The 22,923-nt window shown below is 41.6% G+C and overlaps 1 protein-coding gene across 1 annotated transcript; it reads right to left on the reverse strand.

Annotated features, from left to right (window-relative positions):
* Window positions 1–1,568: 1,568 nt before the first annotated feature.
* On the reverse strand, window positions 1,569–19,180 carry FAM98A (family with sequence similarity 98 member A). Its single transcript, XM_037405195.1, has 9 exons — window positions 18,825–19,180; window positions 18,574–18,652; window positions 15,563–15,711; window positions 13,836–13,970; window positions 11,417–11,601; window positions 9,072–9,152; window positions 7,615–7,731; window positions 4,897–5,064; window positions 1,569–3,466 (listed from the first exon to the last, which is right to left on the reverse strand). The coding sequence occupies exons 2-9, from the start codon at window positions 18,624–18,626 to the stop codon at window positions 2,711–2,713; spliced, it is 1,644 nt and encodes a 547-aa protein (XP_037261092.1). The 5' UTR covers window positions 18,627–18,652; window positions 18,825–19,180; the 3' UTR covers window positions 1,569–2,710.
* Window positions 19,181–22,923: the final 3,743 nt, after the last annotated feature.

Here is a 22,923-nt window from a genome sequence, read left to right on the forward strand (position 1 = left end):
GAGTAAAGCCTCCTGTTTTGCCGCCTTCTGACATTTTTTTTTAAACTTTCCCCCCCTCAAACAGCAATAAAGTGAGACTCTGCTTACCCTAACTCCTGGAAGAGGGAAGAGGAGAAGCAACATATTTTGAGAAGAAAAAGCTATCTGGAATAAGGGGGAAGGGGAAGCTCTGTGCTCCTGCCTCACCCCAGCATCATTTCACCATGTCACAGTGTACAGAAGTGAGACCACCTGCTGCCACAACAGTCATAGGCTTGCAGAAAAACTGGCAGCTTGAGCACAGAAAGAAGTCTCTGAAAGTGCTGATGCAAAACAACTAGAGGGTCTCTGAAAAGCCTCCTGGGTTCCCTCTTGCTACGAACAAGTTTGCAGCACCAACAGAAAACACCAGTCTCTTTGCAGTGAGGAACAGTGTGAAGAAAAGCAGAAGCTGTCAACTTGAAGATACTACATTCCCAGCAAAAGGCTCTTTAACTCTGTCAGTCTCTCTACCTTTACCACTCTAGGACTGACCCTTAAAGGAATCTTAATTCTTAAAAAAACCACTAGTTTTTGTATGAATGCAGCTAGTCACCAGCTAATACTCACAAGAAGGTATTACTTCCTCACAAGGGAGGTATCTTCTCTGGAGCATCCCGCTGTAAGAAACCATCAATACCTTTGTGAAGCAGCACCATTCATTTTTAGATGCTCATAATTTGGACTGGTTTATGCTGGGATAGATCTATATCTGTGATCCTCAAAGACTTGGACTGAATACAGAAAATTTTTGCCTCATTAGGCTCGTTAAATTTGTTTGAAACATTAAAAAACGAGAGACATGAAGTCAGATTCGCAAGTACCTTTTGCAGGGACCTTCGTTTCCAACCTGCGAGTCACTAGCAGCACCTAGTGGCCACCATAAATTAAACAAGAGTCTCAGGTTTATCATCGAATGAAACAAGGAAAACAGTTCTAAACACTGTTACATTGTTTATCAGCTTATTTACATGATCAGCTTGAATTACAGCAACACCAGCATTATACAGATTTTCTCAAGCGCTCGTGTTATTTCTGTTATTCAAGGAACTCCTCCTGCCCCACATCAACCTGGATTCAGCCCCAAGGGCACTGGGGTAGCCAGAGACTCTGCCATCAGCATAGCCTCTACTACAGCAACCCAAGCACAGTAGCAGGAAACCTACATTTTCCACAAGCATGAAGAGCACCAGGAGAGTTCCCAGAAACAGGTTACCATGTTCACATGGCACGCAGGAGCACAATCTGGGAGATGAGTGCTCACACAGCCTAAGAACAGCTTTATACAGTGAACCCCGAGAAAGCACTACATGCCACTACACCAATTCACAGGGAAGAATAGAACAAAACCCAAGAGCAACTGAAGATCAATTCCACCTGTAAGATCCTGTTCTGACAGCTTCTCAGGGGGCAGAATGCATAGTACAGCTGGGACAACATCTAAAATAGATTAAAATGTAAAATAGATTAAGCAGACAGAAATCCCCACAAATTCCCAGCTACTGTAGCAACTTCTTTTTACTACCAAGAAGGAAAAGAAACGAAAGCAAAAGGGAACATACAGATACTTTTATTGCTCACCTTTTATACAACAGCACACCTTCAGCCATTTCCTTTCACAGCTTGACAATGTTTATGTACACAAAAAACCCAGCAAGAAGCATTATGTGGCTTTCAGTAAAGAAAAAAAAAAAAAAACCACAAACATTAGAACATCAAACTCAGCCAGGCTTTGTTTTCTGCAGCAATAATAAAAGGGCTTCCTCCATGCAGGAACTAATCTTCCCAGGCCGTAGTGCATTTATTTAAAAAGACAACCCCCAAAACAAATTGCCCTAGATTTGCTGAGCCAGTGGTATTAACTTGCAAATAAAATAAATTTCAGTTTGTCATTTCTTTCAGCTGATTTCAAGTAAAAATTAGATTTGGAGGAGGAGCAACTTGTTTTGGATGGATGCAGGTCAGTTTGAATTGCTACACCTAACTACAGGCCTACACACACTATCGGTTCACAATTTAGCTTAGTTTTAAATGACCTTTGCAGATTTTGGCGGCAATCAGTCTTCAGAGTTGAGCAGGTGTGGAAACTTTGTTTAGCGGGAGATAAGGCTACTGAACATGGCATCCACAGTAGAGCTCATATAATAGACAAAAAACCTGTTTGTCAGAGGGAGTTCACTCTGTGTGCACGCATGTGTATGTAACATCTTCATGACTAAAGCAAGAGGCCAGCAAGCCAAAAAGCAGTACTCAGAACTGGTTTTAGAACAAGTAATTGAACAGCGAATAGAGGGGAAAATGCAGAAGTTCTATTGTGTATTATAACAGACAAATCTGAGCAGGCAGGTCTTCGTATTTCTCTAAATCAAAGCAGAAGGCAAACAACAGGTAGTTTCAGAACAAAAGTGTTTTGAGCAGAGGAAACCAATCCAACATCTAAAAAGCATGGCTGTAAGTTGATGTTTAGGGTGCAGTGGGTAGTGATGATGTGTTTAATTCAGACAGGTTGATGGGGATGGGGAGGGCAGGACAGATCTACAGGAAATTGTACCTTGCTCGATCCAGAACATTCCACCCAGAGATTCTACCTGCCATGTATAAACCTGTACTAATTCAAGCAGCAATTAAGCCAGGCCTCTGAAACTAGGTTTCTATTACATGAACTCTGCTGAAGCAAAAGTTTTTAGCAGCCTCAGCTCGTAAAGTGTCTTCCTTGTCCAAAGCCAGATTGATTATACTGATAACCCCCATGCTGGAAGTGCTGCTCAAACTGCCCCCCTTGATTAAAGTTCTGTCCACCTCTGCCCCCCCAGCCTCCTCCTTGACCACCACGGCCACCGCGACCGCCACGGCCACCCCTCCCTCCTCCACGCCCACCCCCTCGATCACTGTGGGACCCACCATCTTGATATCTGTTGTCTTGCTGGTAGCCACCGCTGCCGCCACCCCCTTGGTAGCCACTTCCTGAATATGAAGATGACTGGTAGCCACCATAGCCTCCTCCTTGGTAGCCACCACCACCACCATGGTAGCCACCTGTTTGAAAACCTGCATCTCTGTAGTTGCTCTCTCTGTAGCTGCCATCCTGGTAGCCACCACCTCCACCATCCGTCCAACCTCCTTGAAGCTTGTTTCCTCTTCCGCCACCTCTGCCGCCATGATCATAACCACCACGTCCTCCTCGTCCCCCTCTATCATGGCTTCCTTGTTCATGACCTCCTCGCCCTCCATAGGATGAGTCATAGCCTCCTCTGCCTCCTCGGTCATGACCGCCATGGTCATAACCTCCTCGCCCTCCATATGAAGATTCATAGCCACCTCTTCCTCCTCTGCCGCCACCTTGTTGCGGGCCAGCCTCTGGTCTTTTCTGCCACGGTGGCATCTCAGGAGGTGGTGGTTCAATTTCATTGGGCCTTCCTCCCCTGTCAGGCACTCTGCCCATTAGCACCTGCAAAGGGAAAGGGAGAACCATCATAGGAGTTGCAACACCTCACAGAAGAGTCACATTTACTGATACACACAACAGCAGCCGCTCATGGATTCTTATATCCAGAGGATTTCATCAAGGTAAACTTTTGTCTGTTTGAATGTGACAGACCTTTGTTTCCAACTAATAAAAATGAAACAGGGATTATCTAGTACTCCAAGCACTGTTAACAAGACAAGTCAGGAGACCTGGGCTAGTCTCTCCCCTAACTACTGCTCTAAATTGCTGTAGAAGCCATTGGCTTGGTACACAAAATATAAAGACTTCTTTTTTTCAGTAAGGACATGCAAAAGCTTACACGCCAAGCAGGTATCAGACAACACTGATCAGAACTGAGCAAGACTCTAGAAATCTTTAGCTGTCTAAGGATGCTGTGATATTAAGAATTCAGCAAGACTTAAAACGAAGCAATGCAAATGTCCTGTTCCAAGTTTTAAAAGGATGTAACAGAAGAACTTCAGTGGAAGCAGGTTACTTTGTTACTTTACGTTACTGTCTTGGAAAACATTTAATATTGATAATGGAGATAAGTTAACAGAATACAGATCAGCAGCAGGGCAGGGCAGTATCGCATTCCTAGTAAAACATACATATGGCCTGATGATACAGTCACACCTGTCTTCCCACTTAAATTTCTTACATTCCACACATCAACTACACTAAAACCATGTAAAAATTATTTGGGGTGGAGAGGGTGTGGTCAAATCAGCTCACCACCATTCTATCTTAAATTAATTAGAACTTTCCCTGAAATACAGTTGGTACCCAGAAGGCTTTAGAAAAGCATGCATGTACACCCACAAATTTTGAAGAACCAAGTACACTGCCGTACTTAGCTACTGAGCTTCAAGTTCAGCACGTGTACTTTTCTGAGCCTATTATTCCTGTAAAATAATTATTTTTAAACAAGTTAAATTGCTTAGTCTAAATCATACTCCTACTATGTCATTACTAAAACTACACACTTGACTAATCTGTTTTATTTGTGTACACAGGGGAATCGAACTTGTGAGATCCTTGCTTTGTGATACAAAGACCAGAAACACAGTTACTATGTAGGTGTTTTTTTAGACAAGGTGACAGAATCAGGTAGCAGTGTAACAACATCAGTAATTCTGGTAAGACAGAGCAGCCCTACTCCCACTGAAAGTACTCAAAGATATTCAGCAATTTTTTACTGCTCCTAAGAAGGGGCACTCTGAACCTAAACAGGTGAAACTGCAGTTAGTTCCCATGATGCGCTGATGCATAACTTGGAATACATAAACACCAAGTTTCTTATCCTTTATTTCCAAATTCCACTTACAATCCTAAAAAAAGTAGGATTTATTACAACATTCAAAATTTCTTAAGTATTTGTAACAGAAGCTGCCATTTGTCACCAAAGGTACCTTATTGATGGCACATGCAGTCTTCTCTCTAATGGACCCACTGCTTGTTCTCATAATCTTGGACAGATCCTGCCGAGCTGCCAAGAGATTTGCAACGGAAACAGTGCACTTAGTAGATAAAAGGGCACGTTTTGGCTGGTAGACTTTAGCCAGTTTTTCTGTTTGACTCTGTTGGAAAGAAGGAAAACAAAACCTAGTCAGCTAAAGTAATAGGAAAACAATTGGACACCTCACAAAAGTAATCAAATCAACACTGAAGAACAAGACACTATGGCAAATCAAACAAAAATTAATATAAAACCAGTGAGTTCTCACTTTGTAACTAAGAATCACTCCAACAATGCTAGCATTTATCAAAGTTATTTCTTAAGTAATATAGGAAACATCATGCTGACCAAACTGCCAAGTCACTGATCTTCTGACAATTTTAAGATTAACACGCAGACTGTATTACTATCAGGCAGTCAATCACAGAATAGAAGTGTGTCATATAGTTATGCAAATAACTGCTAATGTCTAAAAGCTACTGAAAGTGAAACACGACAACGTCCAGCCTCAAGACCTCCTTCTGCACCTGCACCCTGACCCACACCCACGCCAGTCAGGCTAGCATCACCCTATCTCTAACACCGCATCAATAGGAAAAGGCTGTTAGCTCTTCCACACTCTGTGTTCCAGTCAGCTTCTTCACAAAGGCAAGCCATCAAGAGGTACTGGCAGAACTAAAGCTGTCAAGTGCTCGTTCTAATTCAGTCAGTCCCATATATATAGTATCCAAGCTAGAAATGAGATCCTACACATCAGCTTTGCCTTGTAGGCACTCTCTCCCTCTATTTGCCTTTTGGCATTAAACTATACCAGCTTTTTTGAACACCTCAAAAGTATGACAGCAGTTTCCTACTGACTGACACAACAGAAATCTGTGCTACCAGCCATGAGTTAATACATGAGTTACATCTCTCTTCTGTTATTAACAGAGAGTACGATGTGATGCAGTTAGGACAAACCAGACTGCAATCTGCGCTCAGACAAAACAGCTGCTTTTTGTCTGGACCCCAGATGACAGCATGGAGACAGGCAAACCAGGTTTTCCAACAAATCTCTTGACAGGGCAAGAGCTTAGGAGCAAATTTTAAATCCTAAAATCCTATTCTCCATCTAAAGGCAGAAAACTGGATCTGGGAGGAATTGCAAGTATGTATTTCCAAGTGACTCAGCGTTAAGTTTTTAGAATCAAAAGCTTCTACTTTCATATTACAAGTTGAGCAGAGTTTATTCAAAATGAAGGAAAACACGCACATCATTTACCTGATGCTGGCTAAAGACAGGAGAAGCAACAGTATTCACTAGAGCAGTAGTATGTTCTTAACTGGCAAGTTTGACTGAACTCTGAACACAGCATTTTGGTGACATGATATTATGCTTTTAGGTGGAACATGAAATGTTGGAACTTAAAAAAAAACCTTAATAATACACTACAAAGCTTTTACTGGTGTTCCTACTATCTGGAGAAGTTATTAGTTATACTACCATATTCTGATCTTTTTACATTTTAAAATAATTTTTTTAAATCACCATCACATATTAAAGCACTGACTGTTAAACTGTATTGCATGTCTGGAATACTACAGCCACATTCTCCAATTTCACATTGGTATGGTCCTAAAAATTTAGATTTGCATTTCAATAGATATAAATGCATATAGACAATTTGTGGGTTTTACGGAAGGATTTTATGTAGCTAGTCAAGTTCAAAAGTGTCTGGGAATTCTCCTAGGGAAAAAAAAAAACCCACAACAAAACTAACCAGAATTTGGATGCCAAAGCATTAACACAATTAGTAAGTCCCTGGTTTTTAACCTAAGGTCACAGTTTATCATTAAAATATAGTTGCTTTTTGAATAAATTATTTATCAACAAAAAACCACTTGATGATTCATGTGTCAGTTTATCACTAATAACTCAGCCTCAAACACTGCCAGCAGCATAATTAACAGCATGTTAGCAATCTGGTTTACTCCCAGAAAATAAATCATATGTACTATTTTTAAGTCTCATCCTTCTTCACTATGAAATACAGGAAATAGGGAAACCATGTAATTCTCTTTAAAAGCAGAATATGTATCACATACTCAGAGAACTGATGTCATGTCACAGCCACTTGCATGGTTCAAAGACAAAAGCACATAAGATGTTACCCTGTCTATGAGGTAAGAACAAGTAGTGCCTTAGCAGCTTTTCTCATGTGCATCTGTGGAGTTGTGCTTGCAGACACACTTTGAGTTAAGGAAATCTGATCACTGTGGACAGCACAAAGTAAGTTAAGGGATGGTCAACAGGAAAATGCTTTTCCACCATCATACAGACACACCACTTAATAACTGATGTCATGGTATTCAACATAAATGTTTGTATCAGTAATCTCCTCTTACCAGTTTATTCTAGTGGCCTATTTAACTGTACGTTTTGACTTTGGTGTATAGATACACATGGTCTACCTTCTCATTTTACATAGTTTCAAAATCCAACCAATAGGTTCCAAGTAAATTTTTTTGTCATCTTACATTGTCATAAACTTTTTCAGAAACTCAAACGAAAACCAAACAACTCCTAGAGTTATTTCTTTCTCATGAAGGATGAAACAATGAAGCAGTTTCCCAGCGTTACTTATTATAAAGCATAACCATCAACCAGGACTTCACAGCAAGTTGTTTGTACCTTAGCTCTATCTGACCAGCCGAAGGACTGCACAGTAACATCCAAACGTTTGACTAACAGTTTTCTTCGGACTTCATATTCGTTGACTATGGCTTGATTAATTGCTTCAATTTTTTCCTGAAACAAAAATTTGCAAACATAACCTATAGATCATAAATAAAATGCTTCTGCTTAAGAAAAACTATGTGGATGGAAGACAGCAAGACACACAGAGATACACTAAGCAGAACTTAAGCCTGCAATTGCCAAATGGGTTCACATCAAGCTATGCCTGTTGACAGTATTTTCCTGAAGGCTTCAAAGGCTCTGTTATCCTCATGTTCAGCCTTCTGCCATTTCTAAGAGCCCAGTTGTCTGTTTTTCAGCAGGGACATAAGAACTGCACAGACTGCTGAGGCATTTCTCAACACCCACCAGGACAGAGAAGCAAAAGTACAAAAATACTACATGCAACAAGCTGAAAGAAATGTAAGGACATACATAAGTCCTAGGGACCAGGGTGCCCTTGACTGCTTAAAAAGCAGTAAGCTTAGGGACAAAGATAGAGCAAAGACAGGACTAAAAGTAAGTAAAGTACTGTAAGAGGATCTTGATTAAAGCACAATCTGCGTATAGACAAGAAAACGACGTGCCCTGCAGGGAAAAGCCATCACTAGAAACACACCTGGTAGCAGACAGTGGTTAGGCAAGCAACAGTTGAGATACGCACCGTTAAGGAAATAATTTATGTATTGACTGAAGCATGGCTGGAGATGGGTGGTGGGGCCCACTTTCAGCCTTAACAATACCAACACTGAAGGAAGCAGACTGTTGGGAGTAAATGAGCTTCAACCTTAAGCAAGCAACACAAGACAGACTCACATTCTTGCAGCAGTAGCTATAGCTTTGTGCCAGTGCAGGCACCATCCTTCTAAAAGAGCAGGTGACAAAAGCCAGCTCAAGATGACTGTGGCTCTGCAGCTGGGGTGTGCAGCCTCTCCCAGCTTCCACCTGCACACTCACTGCTTCTTGGAGAACAGGCTGTGAAGGAAGCCAACTACTCCAATAGGACAGAAAGAGAGGAGGAAATGATGGGAAGACCCACAGGTTAGCTGGAAAGAAGCCACAGGAGGGGATGTGACACCACCTCAACCAGGCTAGGTCACACAGACAGCGCTGGCAAGGGCCAGGAGAAGCCTTAAGCTACTGCACAAGCATGCAAGTCAGCACCACCACTCTAAATATCCTTTATTTTGGAAAACTTTTGCCTGCATCTGGACATACAGTTTCACGAGCCTAAGATCTTATCAGTTGCTGAACACTTATTGTACCAACACATATGTAAAATACTGCAAGAAATTGTCTCTACGTCTTCAGAAAGAGAGGAGAAAAATGTTTTGCAGCATTACACACAGAATAAAGATCAGTATTTTATATACCTGAAAGGGAAACAGACTCCAATATCTGCCATTACTTACCCAGTGAGCAGGTCCCAGTTGTTTCTTCAGTAAAGGTTTTCCAACATGATTAGGTGGAACTTTTGCTAGGGTTTCCTTCAGCTGTTAGGAGACATATGAAAACATAAGCATTAGCCAAAAAAATTAATTTTTCATTATTTAAATTACAACAGAGGACACTCAGACAGTCATAGGCATGACAGAGCAACCTCCCATATCAAGTTGTTTTCTCTGGGACAGAGAACCAAGCACACTTCTTTTGGAAAGCAACTATTTTTATATTTGTGGTAGTCTTAGCTATAATTATTTAGAAGTTAAGAGAAAGGACTATAGATTGACCTACAGTTAAAACAGAAATATTCTATGAGATACATACAGCTCCCCTTGAAGACAGACTGATTATTCTACACATCATCTCCTTAATTCAGAAAAAATACACCATGCTTGTATCAAAAAGGTTGTATTAAGACTATGTGAAATATAATGCAACCTAAAGAAGGACCCATCTCTGCACAATCAAAAGAAGAAAATCTTCAATATGAAAATTTAAATTTAACTTGCATTTTAAAAGTTTGGGCACAACTTAGGTTATCTTTCTCATTTAAAAATTTCTGAGGACTTCAGGGGTAAGAAACAGAGTAGCAACAACAAAAACTTGGATCAAAGTAGACTGGAGTTATGAAACTTCACTTTTCCACTGCTGCAAACCACATTTTCCAATTTCCTTGGCTGTTTATTCCAGCAATTGATTTAACATGTTCGGTGACCTGGTTTTCCAAAGGTGCTGAGCCCAGTTTAACTCGAAGATTTTTAAAACCAAATGCTTTCAGAATAGCAGAGGTAGCAGTTCATTCAAGTATCAGCAGTTTCTTTTTTTAACATGGTGGATCATTAAGAGAGTCAGTTATACAAAGATCCTACTCCAAACTATAATATGTATATGTGAAGAAAAAGGTAGCTTGATTTTCACATGCTACATCAGAATATGTAGAATATTGCCATTCTAAGACTCACTTTTTAAAACTAAGAAAACTTCAGGGTGATCTCTTGTTATAAGTACCATCTTACAGTCAAGCGTAAAACTTTCACATTTTGCTCAACTTTGTGATGTATTTTCATTTACAAAGTGAAATAAGTTTTTCAGTTATTAGTCAGCTTTACTTTTTTCTTCTCAAACTCTACCAACACCCAAAGTGTTTAGACTGTAAACACCACAGCTATGATTTAAAGAAAACTCTGCAATTGGAAATTCCCAATTTATTTTATTAATCTATAAGGATTGTTCTTTTTTTCCTTTTTTTTTTTCCCAATATAACCACCTATGGATATAAATTATTGAGTTAACATTCAATTAACCTTGCAAGGCAATGTAAAAAAAGTCAATTAGTAAAACATAACAGAATTCCCAGATTAAAAAGATTTTCATCTACTTTGTATTCTGAATTTTTATAGAGTCTTTTTCACCAGCAAAGCTTGATAGCATTGTTCATTGTTACGAATATTTTCTACCTTTTATAGAAAACAGAAGCACAGATTTCTTACGTATCTATTTAATGCCCATGACAATGACAAAACTAGAAAACAAACTGCTTCCATTCTACACCTTAGACTTGTGCTGGAAAATCCCATTCTCTTCCCCTTACATGGGTCAATCCAAACTGATTTTGTGCAAACAAATGAAGCACTGCTTTCAGTTGCTTAGATTTAAGTGCAATGCAACTAAAAGGTTAGTCAGCTTCTCTGAAAGTCTTCTGGGGAGCTTTGTAATTGTATCTGTTCTTGACAATTCACAAAAGTTCTCTTCTGCTCTCCCCTATCCTGCAAGTTAAGTTATTTAATGTAAGTTAAAAACTCTGTCCCCAACCTTTGGCCTGTGCACTGGACAGTCTCTTCGACTTAATTTCCCCACTTTATAAGCCTTAGGGAAAAGGCGTAAACTTTACTTTAGTTACAACACCTTTTAACCTAATCATTTTCAAAACAGTAGGTTCCTGTAAAAATTTGTTTAGGTGTATTTCTTTGAATGCATTTTTCCTTAGTGTTCTTCCTCCTGAGGCCTAAACTCAGCATTTTCCATGTCTTCTGCAACAGGTGTTGACATTATAACCTAGAGCAGAGTAAGAAATACCTCACCCCAGAAGGCAATGATAGCGGTAGTCCCTGACCTCATGCCTTGGCGTGGAAAAAGCCTTTAAATTAATTTTCAAAATCCTGACTCTTGGCATACTCAGTAAACCACTTTAACTTCCCTTCACAATTCAAACGCTGGAGCTTCACAAGAGGCAAATCTCTCCCTGGTAGCAGAACTATTTTCCATCAAAACAGTAACATCATAAATATTCTCGTTTTGTTCCTTTGGATCTTACTTTTTTTTCAATTCCACTGAAGAACTGGAACATCGTTATGTTGGCGGGAGGCTTGGACATCCCTAAAGCAATACATATGCCTTTTAGTTCCTGAAAGACTTCACTGCCACCTCCTTCCTGTGCTTTTTTAGGAGGGGCATTCACACACAGCATTCTGGCAGCTTCCAGTTCTGAGATGAGGTATGCTGGGGTAAGAAAAATTAGATTTCAGCATCAGATATAGCCGAGTTAAGTTATTTTAGAACCAGTGAGAACTCAAGTGCTTACAACCAACAAATGTGCAAATGGACTGTTTTAGAAAGAGTGAGGGCTATAATTTTGTTATCTACAGAACACTGATCACTGAGTCCAATGCTAAAACCACAACAAACGGGAAAAGTTTAGCACAACCAATTAAAGCCTGGAAAAAATCTCTATGATTCCAACAGGTATTAATCACAAGAGTTCAACAGAGCACAGATCTCTTCCTTCAGGCTTTGCCCAGCAAGGACAGGAGACTAGGAACATAGAAATAAGCAGGATGAAGGGCTGGGATATGTGCTTTAAGCTAGACAAGCAAGCACTCCTTGAGGCTCTAGGAAACAAAGCAATGAAATGAGTAGAGAGAAATGAAATGTTGGATGAATCTCCTCTACTTCCGCAGGCAAGATGCAGAGTGAAAAAATAACTCCACTTTTAAAAGTGCTATCAAGAATTCAGGTTTACAATAATTCCAGAAAGGAAGGCAGTAACTGACAAAATAGAAGCTAGAATGCCTGTAGTGCTCTTCAGTATCGGAACTGCAAGAGCCTACCATCACATTACAACTCCCTGATCAAACAAAAAAAATATTAAAATCACTATTTCTGAACATGGTATACACCCAAAATTTCAGCATTAGGTGTCAGTTACAGTGATATAAATTTAGCACACAGCCTTTGCTTGTGATTGTCCCAACTTTTGAACTGAAAAAAATGCATGGTTTTAACAATAGTTTTATTATTAATCATGCTGGATGATCATAGCAATAATTATTTCTAAAAATTAGGATCGAAAAGTAGATACTGCATTGATAGACAGACTTAGTAAGCAGGGATGTAAACCCACGGCTATACAAAAGCAGCTTACTACCTATAAAATTGTGACAGATCAAAAGGTTAAAAAAAGAACAAAGGATTTTAATGATCTCTAGAATTACTTCTAGATTTCTAGAATGTCTTCTGCTAAAGACATGTAACACCTTATAAATTATAAATTTCTTCAAATATGTAAAAGCAGGAAAGAATCCTTTCCAAGTTCTTTCAACTGTACAGATTTTTCTTATATTCAACTTTTAATTATTTACACCCTGTTAGGACCTCCTGAAAAACAAATCAGCAGCAGCATTTTGTTTCAAGAATTCAAGCTACCTTCAACTTCCTCTGACAAATACTTAGAAGTCTATCACTGTGAGACATAAATGTTCTCCAGATAATGATTCTTTTTGGCAGACCTTTTCTGAACCAACCTGAAAACTCTTGTACTTATTTTTGCAGATGCCAGTACTTAATATTGTATTCTAGTGATGCTGCACACCAAGACAATCCTAACTACTTACACCCCAGTAATACTGCTACATCTTCCAATTGACATAAACTGTGCTGTACTTCATTAAAATGTAAAATAGCCTGGCATTCCACTAAAGAGGGTTGTTCTGTTTCTCCTGAAAAAAAAGTCTGGTTTTATGGCTCACATACTACAGGATACCTAACAATCACATACTTTCACCAAATTTAAGTACTATTTCTTCTCCTTTAACATTTCCTAAGCAGGGATAAAACCAATTTAGGTACTGAGATCTGCTGGGTGAAATAGTAAAGGAAAGACATCACTGTTGCTACTGCTAATTTCAATCAGCAGAAAGCAACAGTGTAGCTATTTACTAAACGAGATGATCAAAAGAACTGGAGTTGGGATAAAACATTTTTGCTTTTTCACAATTCTAATTGTCAGAGTGTAGGAAAATGCAAGTCTATTTGCACCTTGCAAGTAATCACAGTGGGGGCTCCAAAACGATGACGCATCTGATGTTAGTGGCCAGTTTTACAACCTTTCTAAACAAAGTTCAGTTGCTAAATCCTGGCAGAAGTCTTCAAATCATTCCCCCTTCAGAGTACCTTTTGAGAAGCAACAGGACAGGCTTTTTGCTTGTGAGTATGAAAAAGGTTAATACTCAGAATATTTTCCATCATATACCGGCTACAGAGTGACTGGTAAGTTTATGAGACCCAAAAGTGCAATATTCTGACACTGTAAATTACAGGAAAAAATAATTCATAATTTCAGGTAACTGGTTTTATATGTTGTGGTAAACAAAACAGTATCTCATTAAGCGTAAGAAACAATACTATGATTCTTGCACAAAACCAAGGTTTGCTTGCAAGCACCCTTTTTAACTTACTAAGCAGCAAGAGACAGTTCTTTTGATTATGAAGACGTTTTGTCACATCTCCTGATGTTAATGATGCGTATGGACAGTTCATTTCAGCCAGCAACCCACTCATTTCGAGTTGAAATTCTTCTGCTTCATTTGGACCTTAGAAGGAAAAGAATAATAATTTGTTTACAACTAATATATATATATATGTGGCTAAAATTAGAAGTAATTAGCTATTTACAAAAAAGAAAAAAAGCACGATGCTTTGCTCCAGTTGTTATTTAACATTAAAGCCTTGCTTTTAACGGAAGACAAATGCGTTCTTTGAGTTTCTTAAAGACATAGCACAACCTATTTGGAGCCATAATATTCCTCATTATTGTAAAATGACATTTCACTGACAGCTTTTCCCAACTTCAACAGCCAGCCACTGGTAATTTCTTCAATGAAAACTGACATTAAAACCATCACCAATTTTACAGCGGTATTTTAAGTATCAACTAACTCTTCCTACTACAAATGTATTGGATAGTTCTGATAAAGTCATGAATAATATGGTTTATGAGCTCTCATGTTTTTACTACTTCTCCCTGTAAGCTCGCATTCATCAACTGATCTTATTTCATACCAATATCTTTTACAAATAATTGAGTCACATAAACCAAAGCCTAAACTGATATTTGTGTCAGAAATTAGTGAAACTAATCTGAATTTAAACCAAGTTATGCAAAAAACAGTGATTAATGAGAGGTAACAGTTTTCTTCTTTTGAAAAGGGACTTCAATCCAAAACACGTATTATTTATAAACTCAAGTCACATAAAATGAAGGCAGGACTTGATGGTACTACAAATAAAATTTTTATCACTGTGTTTTGAGAATTTGAAATAGTTGTTACAACACTTCTGGACTGTATTTTTACACAAAATGTGTAGTAGGAACCTTATACTACCACAATAGTTGAGATGCTGTATTGTTACAGAGAAATTGAGCCCAATGCACTCAAAGAAGAAAGGATGAACGTGTCAAAACCAGAAAGAAACAGGAAAAGAACACATGTTGAGGTGAAAGACACTGATCTTTGACCATGGAGTAGATTGAAAATTAAGCTCATTAAGGCATTATGAATTAATACAGTAGACATTCAGAAGTACAGGTTATCATACCAATTTAACAATTTAATCTGTAGAATGTCATGACTACTGACCAAAAATAACATTTTTGGAAAACTAAGGTTTGCTTTCACCACCAAACCAATAAATATTTTCAGGCTCCTTATCACAGTGTGTTTCATACGGAGGGAAAAATACATAGTAAGCACAAAGTTAAGGTAACCAACAATAAAAAGAAAATATGGTACTGTAGTCAAGAGAATGTTCCCTTGAACAGCATGTACTACTTACATCAAAATTACAAACAGAAGTGTTGAAATAGAAGTATTCTCATGATCTAATTAAAAACCCCACCATTAATGTTTCTTTAAACCCATCCAAGAACTTTAAAAAAAACTCTATGGTTGAACAATTAAAAGTAAAAAGCTAATTTCAGAAGAAAGACTGTTTATCCTCGCTATCATTTGAACCTGTACTGGCTGTTCATTAGGCAAGTTTGAGGTGGAAAATATCCAAAACCTGACAGCATGCAGACAGTACTGCCTGGTACAAAAGATTTAGCAATTGTCAGCCCAAATCTTTACAGCATGCAAAGAACACACATTAAGTGTACAACTGTGCTAGAGTTATGGCTACTTACTGTTAGTTGCCTGAACATTTTCCTCTAGTTTACAGAACAGCCGTAACTCAGATACCAACCAAGCACAGAGTTTGGTGAATTCAGGGGAACTGGCTCCACGAGAGACTGCCTGAGCCAACGCGCCATCATCTAACAATGGACCTTTGTAACTGAAAAAACAAAAGCACAGTTTATTAACATTTGCTATGACTGATGTCCTGTAGTACATGTATTTTATGCTGTATACATATTGAGAGATACACCCTCATCACATCTGCAACACTGAACATCAAAACAGGTAAGATTCCTGTACTGAACTCTTAAAAAAAAAAAAGCATACTGAAAACATCTGAGTAAACTCAGCATTTCCGTGCACATTAGCATACTGCCAAAGAGATTGTCACAAAATATCATCATCAAAGGTTTAAGGCTGGAAAATGTTATCACATACAGGGGCAACTTCTCTGCCTCTAGCTCTTGAAGATGTTAGTTACAATATATCTATCTAGGCCAGCTGCAGTTTCAAAAGTATCATTCTTGAGCACCACTTTACAGTATGTTGAATAATCACTGCTGAGCTCCCAACTTTTCAGTCATTTCCTATCATGTATTAAAGGATTGCCATGCAAAACAAAGTCTTCCATACAAATGTTACAAAAGTGACCTGCAAAACTCTTTTGAAAAATCACCTTCTTAAATGGACACAAGAAAAATAAATAGAATTAGTTCTTTGCATAAACAAAATAAGCCAAAAATCAGGCCTAGTGTAAGAAAGCATAAGTCTACAGATCAGGTCTTAAAAGACACAGTTTTCAGGACACCTATGTACTGATACTCTGTCAGAGGAAGGAGGAAGAGTAGGGAGAAGACTGCCTTATTAACCAGGTGGAAGCACAAAGTCAGAGCTTACCAGTGTATATAAGAAAAAAAGCACAGTATTACTTCGACACACTGCACCCAAAACAGAAAGACAACCAAAAGTGAGGATAATGAACTGAAATCCCTCTTTCAAATGTCCAAGTAAAGTCAACCACTATGTCACAGCAACCCAGTGAGTCCAGTCAACACTTGGCAAAACTCAGAATTTAAAAAAAAAATAAATCTCAAAGAGCAAATTAAAATATTACTCTGCACACTTTGTTCTTGTGCTTAACATCATATACACAGGATTTAGTTTGCACTGTAACAGGCTGTTACTTCATCCAACCAAAAAAGAAGCCACGCTTAAAAATAACTTTTACCTCACAGAGCAGCTCGATTAACAACACAGAGTTAATCTACTAGCAGCTGTAATTTGCAGGTGAAAAGCTGTAATTTGATGTATTACAACCCTACTACATTTCCACGGTAGGCTAGAAAACTCCTACGCCAACCAGAGCAAGTTTAAGTCCCATCTCACAGATGTTTCGGACCTACACATATATAAAAACATCTGGGACTCAGAATAGAAACATCCAGTTATACATCAAAGTAAAAGGGAAGTGATGACAAGCCTTTTGCATTGGCAGGATCTGGATTTAAGTCACTGGTCACATCAGAGGCCCCTTTTCTAGAATTTTTCTTTGACAGACAGGACATCTTGACTGTATCATCTCTGATAATTATGACTTCAGCTGCACGTCTATTTGGCCAGTAATCCAACTTGCAGATTCCTGACTGCGAGCAGCTTTTTCCTTCCCTTCCTGCCAATGGCACATATTCTAGAGCTACACTCCTCTTTTGGTAACATTATGCTGTCCGGTTTGTTTGCTTTTTCAATAGTTCAACTAACTGACTTACAAGGCAAGAAGCCACCATCTGAGCACCTTGGGCACAGATCCAAAAAGAAACAACTTGTTGTTGTGCAATGCTATTAAAAAAATGAAATCGAGTAATATATTAGAAATATTTATTCTATCCAGAACATGAAGACAAGTTGAACTGTGAAGGATCATGGAGCTGCTGCCAAAACTTAAAACCTCAAACACCACAGTCTTCCCAGACAAAAAGAAACAGAAATAATTTAGTGACATGCAGTAGTTTTCCCAGTTGTTACCAATACTGTTGAAGCTCCATGTCTTTCCCCTTCCAAATTTTCTTCTCAACCACTGCTGCCAATCTTGGTTGATATGATCTTTTTAATCTGCTTTCATTGTTCACTTTATTTATGTCAGAAATCAACACCATCACTTTCTGTCTATAATTACACACAGAAGAAGCACAAATCACAACTCCTTCAAGTCACTAATCTCCTTTTAAACATACGGCAGAAAAAAGAAGCCAATCCCGGTACGTGCATTGTGGCAGAGACCTTTTCACATTTCAGCCAGAGAAATACCTGCCAAAACAGAAGCCTATCTGTCAGGCTTTGAAAATATCACCACCAGCTTAGCCTGGAAATACAATCTTTGTTGGAGCATAATGACCCCAGCCACAAAGTGATTTACGGGAATGCGGCCAATGTGAGTAAATACAGCTGTTTGCAGAGAACCAGCAGCAGTAAAACTGTGCCTGCCGCCTGACTGAGCTCTCCAGTTTACAGGCACGCAGGCTGGCAGCAGGGCACCTTCTCCTTGTTCTCCCTTATGTTTCCTATGCTACATAAAATAAAAAAAAAAAAAAGAAAGGCAAAAGTACTCCATTATTTACAATGTTTTTGCTATTATTTGGTGCTAAATACAAGGCCTACAAGCTTTCTTGTCCTCTGGCTCCTCTGAGGAGGTTCCCTCTCCTCTCCCCACGCTGGGCCAGGCTGGCCCCGCCGCCGGACGGCGCGGCAGGCCCGTGGCAGCCGGCAGGCCCCGAGGAAGGGCTGGCAGAGGCCGCGCAGCTACAGCACGGCCCGGCCGGCCCGGCGCTCTCCTCGGCCCCAGCCGGCGCCACCCCAGCCCCGCTACGGCGGCGGCCCCTGAGCTCCGACGAGCAGGAACCGCCCCAGGTGCCGCCCGGGCCGCAGCCCCCCCGGCCCCGCCTGCGCGAGGCGGGCAGCGGCGCCCCCCCCCGGACCGACCCCCCGCTCCCGGCCCGCGCCCAGCACCGGCCCCGACACCTACCCCAGGTCCTCCAGCGACTCCAGCACGTCGCTTTCCAGCAGCTCGAACTCCATCCTGCGGCGGGGCACGGGGGGCGAACCTGCGCGACAGCGGGACTCAGCTCCCCCAGTAGCTGCAGCCCCGCCACCTGCCGCCCCCCAGCCCATCCCGGCCCCGCGGCGGGCTCAGCCGCCACACCGCGCCGTGCCCCGGAGCCCCTGGCACGCCCCAGCCCGCCTCCCGCCGCCCCCCCGCCCGGCGGCCCCACGTACGCTGCTCGCACGCTGCTGCGCCGCCGACTGCCGGGTTGGCATGTCAGGGTGGGGAGGGAGCGGGGAGCGCAGGGCCCCGGCCTGACCCTTCACCCGGCTTCTCTCGGGCCGCCCACCGCTATGCCTGATCGGCGCCGCCGCCTTCCGCGCCGGTCTCCGCCTGCCCGCCGAGCCAGGCAGCATCGATAACCGGAGGCGCGGGTGCCAGAGACGGGCGCCAGGCTGCTTCTGTGGGCCACCAGCCCGGGGCGGGCCAAGGCTCCCTCCTCTCTTTTCAGGCGCCGCCGCGGACAGGCCCCGGGGAAGGACCCTCGCCCCCTCCCCGCCGCAGACCCCACGCTGGAATGTGCTGTGGCGAGCGGCGCCGCGGCAACAGGCGGAGGGGGACGGGGCGGCGGAGGGGCCAAACCGCCTCAGTGAGCGAGCGCCGCCCCGCCCGGGGGGACCCCGCCGGGACCACGAATCCCGGCATGCCACGCGCCGCGGGGCCCCTGGCGGCCGCCGTAGGGCCGCCCGCGGGGGAGGCGGGCGGGGGCCAGCGGTGGGTGTCGCGGTTGCGCGGCGAAATAAAATCAATAAATGGAGATCGCGGCTTCCGCGGGCCTCGTTTCCCCCGGGTGGGTTTGCGCGAACCGGAGGGTGATGGCCTGTCCTGCCGCGGCGGCCTGTGCTCCGTGCCCCGGAGCTTGCCCGGCTTCGTGCTGACGGTGAAACTCCTTGCGGCAGTGCTCTGGCTGCTTTTTGTAAAATTATTGTAGCCTCTGGGGGCAGGGCAGGGGTGTGACACCGTTCAGTTCCCTCAGTTGCCATCGTCTTTACAGGGAAAGTGTAACTAACCTTCAGCTCTGCGCAACGGCCCTGCCACCGGGCTCGTTGGACTGGCCTGGAACGGGTCGCTGAGGTGGAGGACACACACCCTGATGGTTTAAACTTCGCTCCTACAGGAAACCAAAGACGCCAACCTTATTTTGTTATAGCCTGTACCCCACTGCAGGTGTTGTCCGTTTGCTCTGTGGTTGTCAAAAATCCCCATGACTGAGGCATCCTGAAATCTGCACTTGTGGAACAGCATGAAACACACTCGAGCATTACAAGGTGCAGAGCGTGCATGTTAAAGTGCTGCTCATCACTGTTGCATCAAAATAAAATTTTTTAGTAATTCATCTGAGGATGCTGCAGCTTTTCCGGAGTGCCCAGGCGCAGCAGAATCCAGCCACTGTGTTACAGACACCCTGCTGGCTGCCAGAAATACCACTGCACTCACCGGGTATCTAGGAACAGCAGCTCCAGCTCAGATCACGCACTGGTTCGCTGAACAGCCTGTTGGCAGTATTAACTAAAACCAGATGCCATGGGAAGATCAAGAGCAGGATAAACACGTATGACACTTCCCCTCCTACCCTAGCAGCCTCCCACTACTTTCAGCTCTCCAGACTTTCTTCAGTCCTTCCAGCTGTGCCGTCAGGTTCTGTCTGAGAGGATCGGAGGCAGGAGGGCACCAGGGTCAGCTACAGGGCGGACTGCCTAAGGCCAGTTATGGAAGGGATCCACAATCTGTGTGCACCTGTGTTGTGGGTACAAGGAGGTCCCAGTACCAGCACATGAGCGGAGCAGTGGACTTGGGGATTTGTATGACCAGGTGTCTGCAGCTGGAGCGAGCAAGGATCCAGGGCCAGCCACTGGAGAAATGAGCACCAAAGGCCTGTTACTGGAGGGACCCATGCTGTATGTTCATCTGCATGTTCCACTAATGACCTTCACTCCAGAGAGGGGAACAGAATGATGCTGTTCGTCCTGTTTCCATTTGCAGAAGTGCTGTTTTCTGGGTTTACGTGTATTTACTTGTGTGGCTGGCCACATGGATACACATACACATATTTGTGTGTATGCGTGCCTCCTGGGAGTGCACACTCAGCCTTGCTACTGGCTGGACTGGGGGAGATGAAGCTGCAGACAGCTTCACCTCCATGAGGCTACCAGATTAGCAACTCCAACCAATGCTTCTCTCCTGCTGCAGGCAGGAAGTAATTTTTGCTAAAGAACAAGGTTAAAATGCTGCTGTGCGTCACTAGCTGTACTGTGCCACGTTTCTGAATACCTTATCAGCACAAATACATGCTTATTTTATTTTCTAGGGTAGCTGGATCTCTGCTACTCTGCTGCTTTGGTTACTGAAGAAAGCGATGAAAGTACAGGCAGTCTCTTCTAGACACACTTCTATTAGCCAAAGGATGTCAGTGCTATGGTAATTAGTTTACCAGTCAGCCTTTGCAGTAGCAAATTAAGGAACAAGAAAGGGAAAGCTGATCTATAACGCAACAGCAAGCTAAGAGCTGATAATTCAATACTTAAGATTATACAAATGGTCAAGACTTACCAGGCACTGCTGCTAGGAAACGCGTTAGCATTGTGCAGAGCTTGTGTGGGGAAAAGAAATATTTCTAAAGTGCTCTCGTTCCCTGATCAGCAGCAACAAACTAGTTTATGTTTTTTAATCACATATAAAGCAGGATGAGCCTATCTACATACTGTACGGATTGCACAAATGTTATTGTATATACGTGTGTGTGTATATATATATACATATTGGTGCCAGTTTGTTTATTCACTTTCAGATACCAGGATTGTGGGACTGCACAAAGCCTAAAGTACTTGCAGCCTTGCAAGAAGCAATCTCTTACACATTGTTTTCTAGAATAATCAACTGCTATGATAAAGCTATGCAAAAAAACAGGCTGTTGTTTGTCTTTATTCTTTTACATGCCTGGTAGCTGCTGTCAGGACAGTTTTGTTGGTGAGACACGGCACCATCTCCCTCAGGTGAAATAATTGCAAGGAGAGTTAACAAGGGACTTCTGTGAACATATGACAAAAAGTTTGCATGAATAATTTAACATAGTATTTGAGTTTAAATATAGCTGGAAGATTCCAGATTAGGTCAAGAGACAGGAATTTTAAAAAGCCTTTTTCACTACTTTACACAGCTCTTCCAAGAGAGACAGAAATTATATTACTGTAGGGCCATAAAGGCCCTATGAATCAAGAAGCTTCAGAATCTAGTGCCATCTCTTGCCATTATTAATACCTTGAAGTAGCCTGCACTTTTAAAATCCTCTTTAGAGAATAATTTTTAAACAAACAGCACTCAGGATCCAGTGTTATTTCATAAAAGTTTAATTTTATTTTTTTAAAAATAATACCGTTTAATCAAGAGAAAGAAAGTATCCACACATACACAGTCATCTTGAATGCTGGCAAAATAATTTAAATTACAGACATAACCATGAATAGCATGTTTAACCATTAAGAATGTAGAAAAAACCTCACTGATTAATCACATTAATAATAATGAAAAGAATGTGCCCTCATACCAAAGAGGAGAGAGAGATACCATTCCAGTCATGCAAATCTGCACCCACCTTCTCAGGACAGGATTCCAGAAGTCCAGCAGTTCCAGATAACATTTTTCTTAGTTCCTGTGGAAATTAACCAAAAGCTAGCAAAGAGAATGAGCTTGTTACAGCAAACTTGATGCTTATCCTAAAATTGTGCTTGCTGAGCATGTGGTGGGTTTAACTGTTACTGCCCCGAATCTGAGACCCTTTTAATTGTTTTCCCCTCTGCATCCAAAGCTTTCAACACCAAAAGCTTTTGATGTAGTCTGGAAGAAATCTGGCAAGCTTAATACAGAATGAAGACAGCTGTAGCTGAACACACTGTGAATGTAGGTAGTGAACTAGGAGAAGGGATCTGGAAGAACTAGAGTATGTATTCAATGCTTTGGTCTAGGACACTAACCTTATAAAGCAGAGGTTTTCCTTTTACAAACCCGAAATAAACTTTCAACCTGTAAGCCTTTCTTAAGTTCTGAAACACAAATTCAACTCTCCAAGAAATAACTACAGGTCATTTAGCATCTTGGATGATCTCTCTTCTGTAGACATTGTAGCCAGCTTGAAGCAGGCTGTTCACACATGTATGTTATATCAAATGCCAGATAGATCAAATGTGAATTGTAAAAGTACTGTAGCAAATGCTGATGTGGGACTTTTTGTCCCCTGGCCAAACTAAATTAACTGCATGAATTCATTGCACTAAA

The sequence above is a fragment of the Falco rusticolus genome, chromosome 12 (genome assembly GCF_015220075.1).
Source record: "Falco rusticolus isolate bFalRus1 chromosome 12, bFalRus1.pri, whole genome shotgun sequence".
NCBI lineage: Eukaryota > Metazoa > Chordata > Aves > Falconiformes > Falconidae > Falco > Falco rusticolus.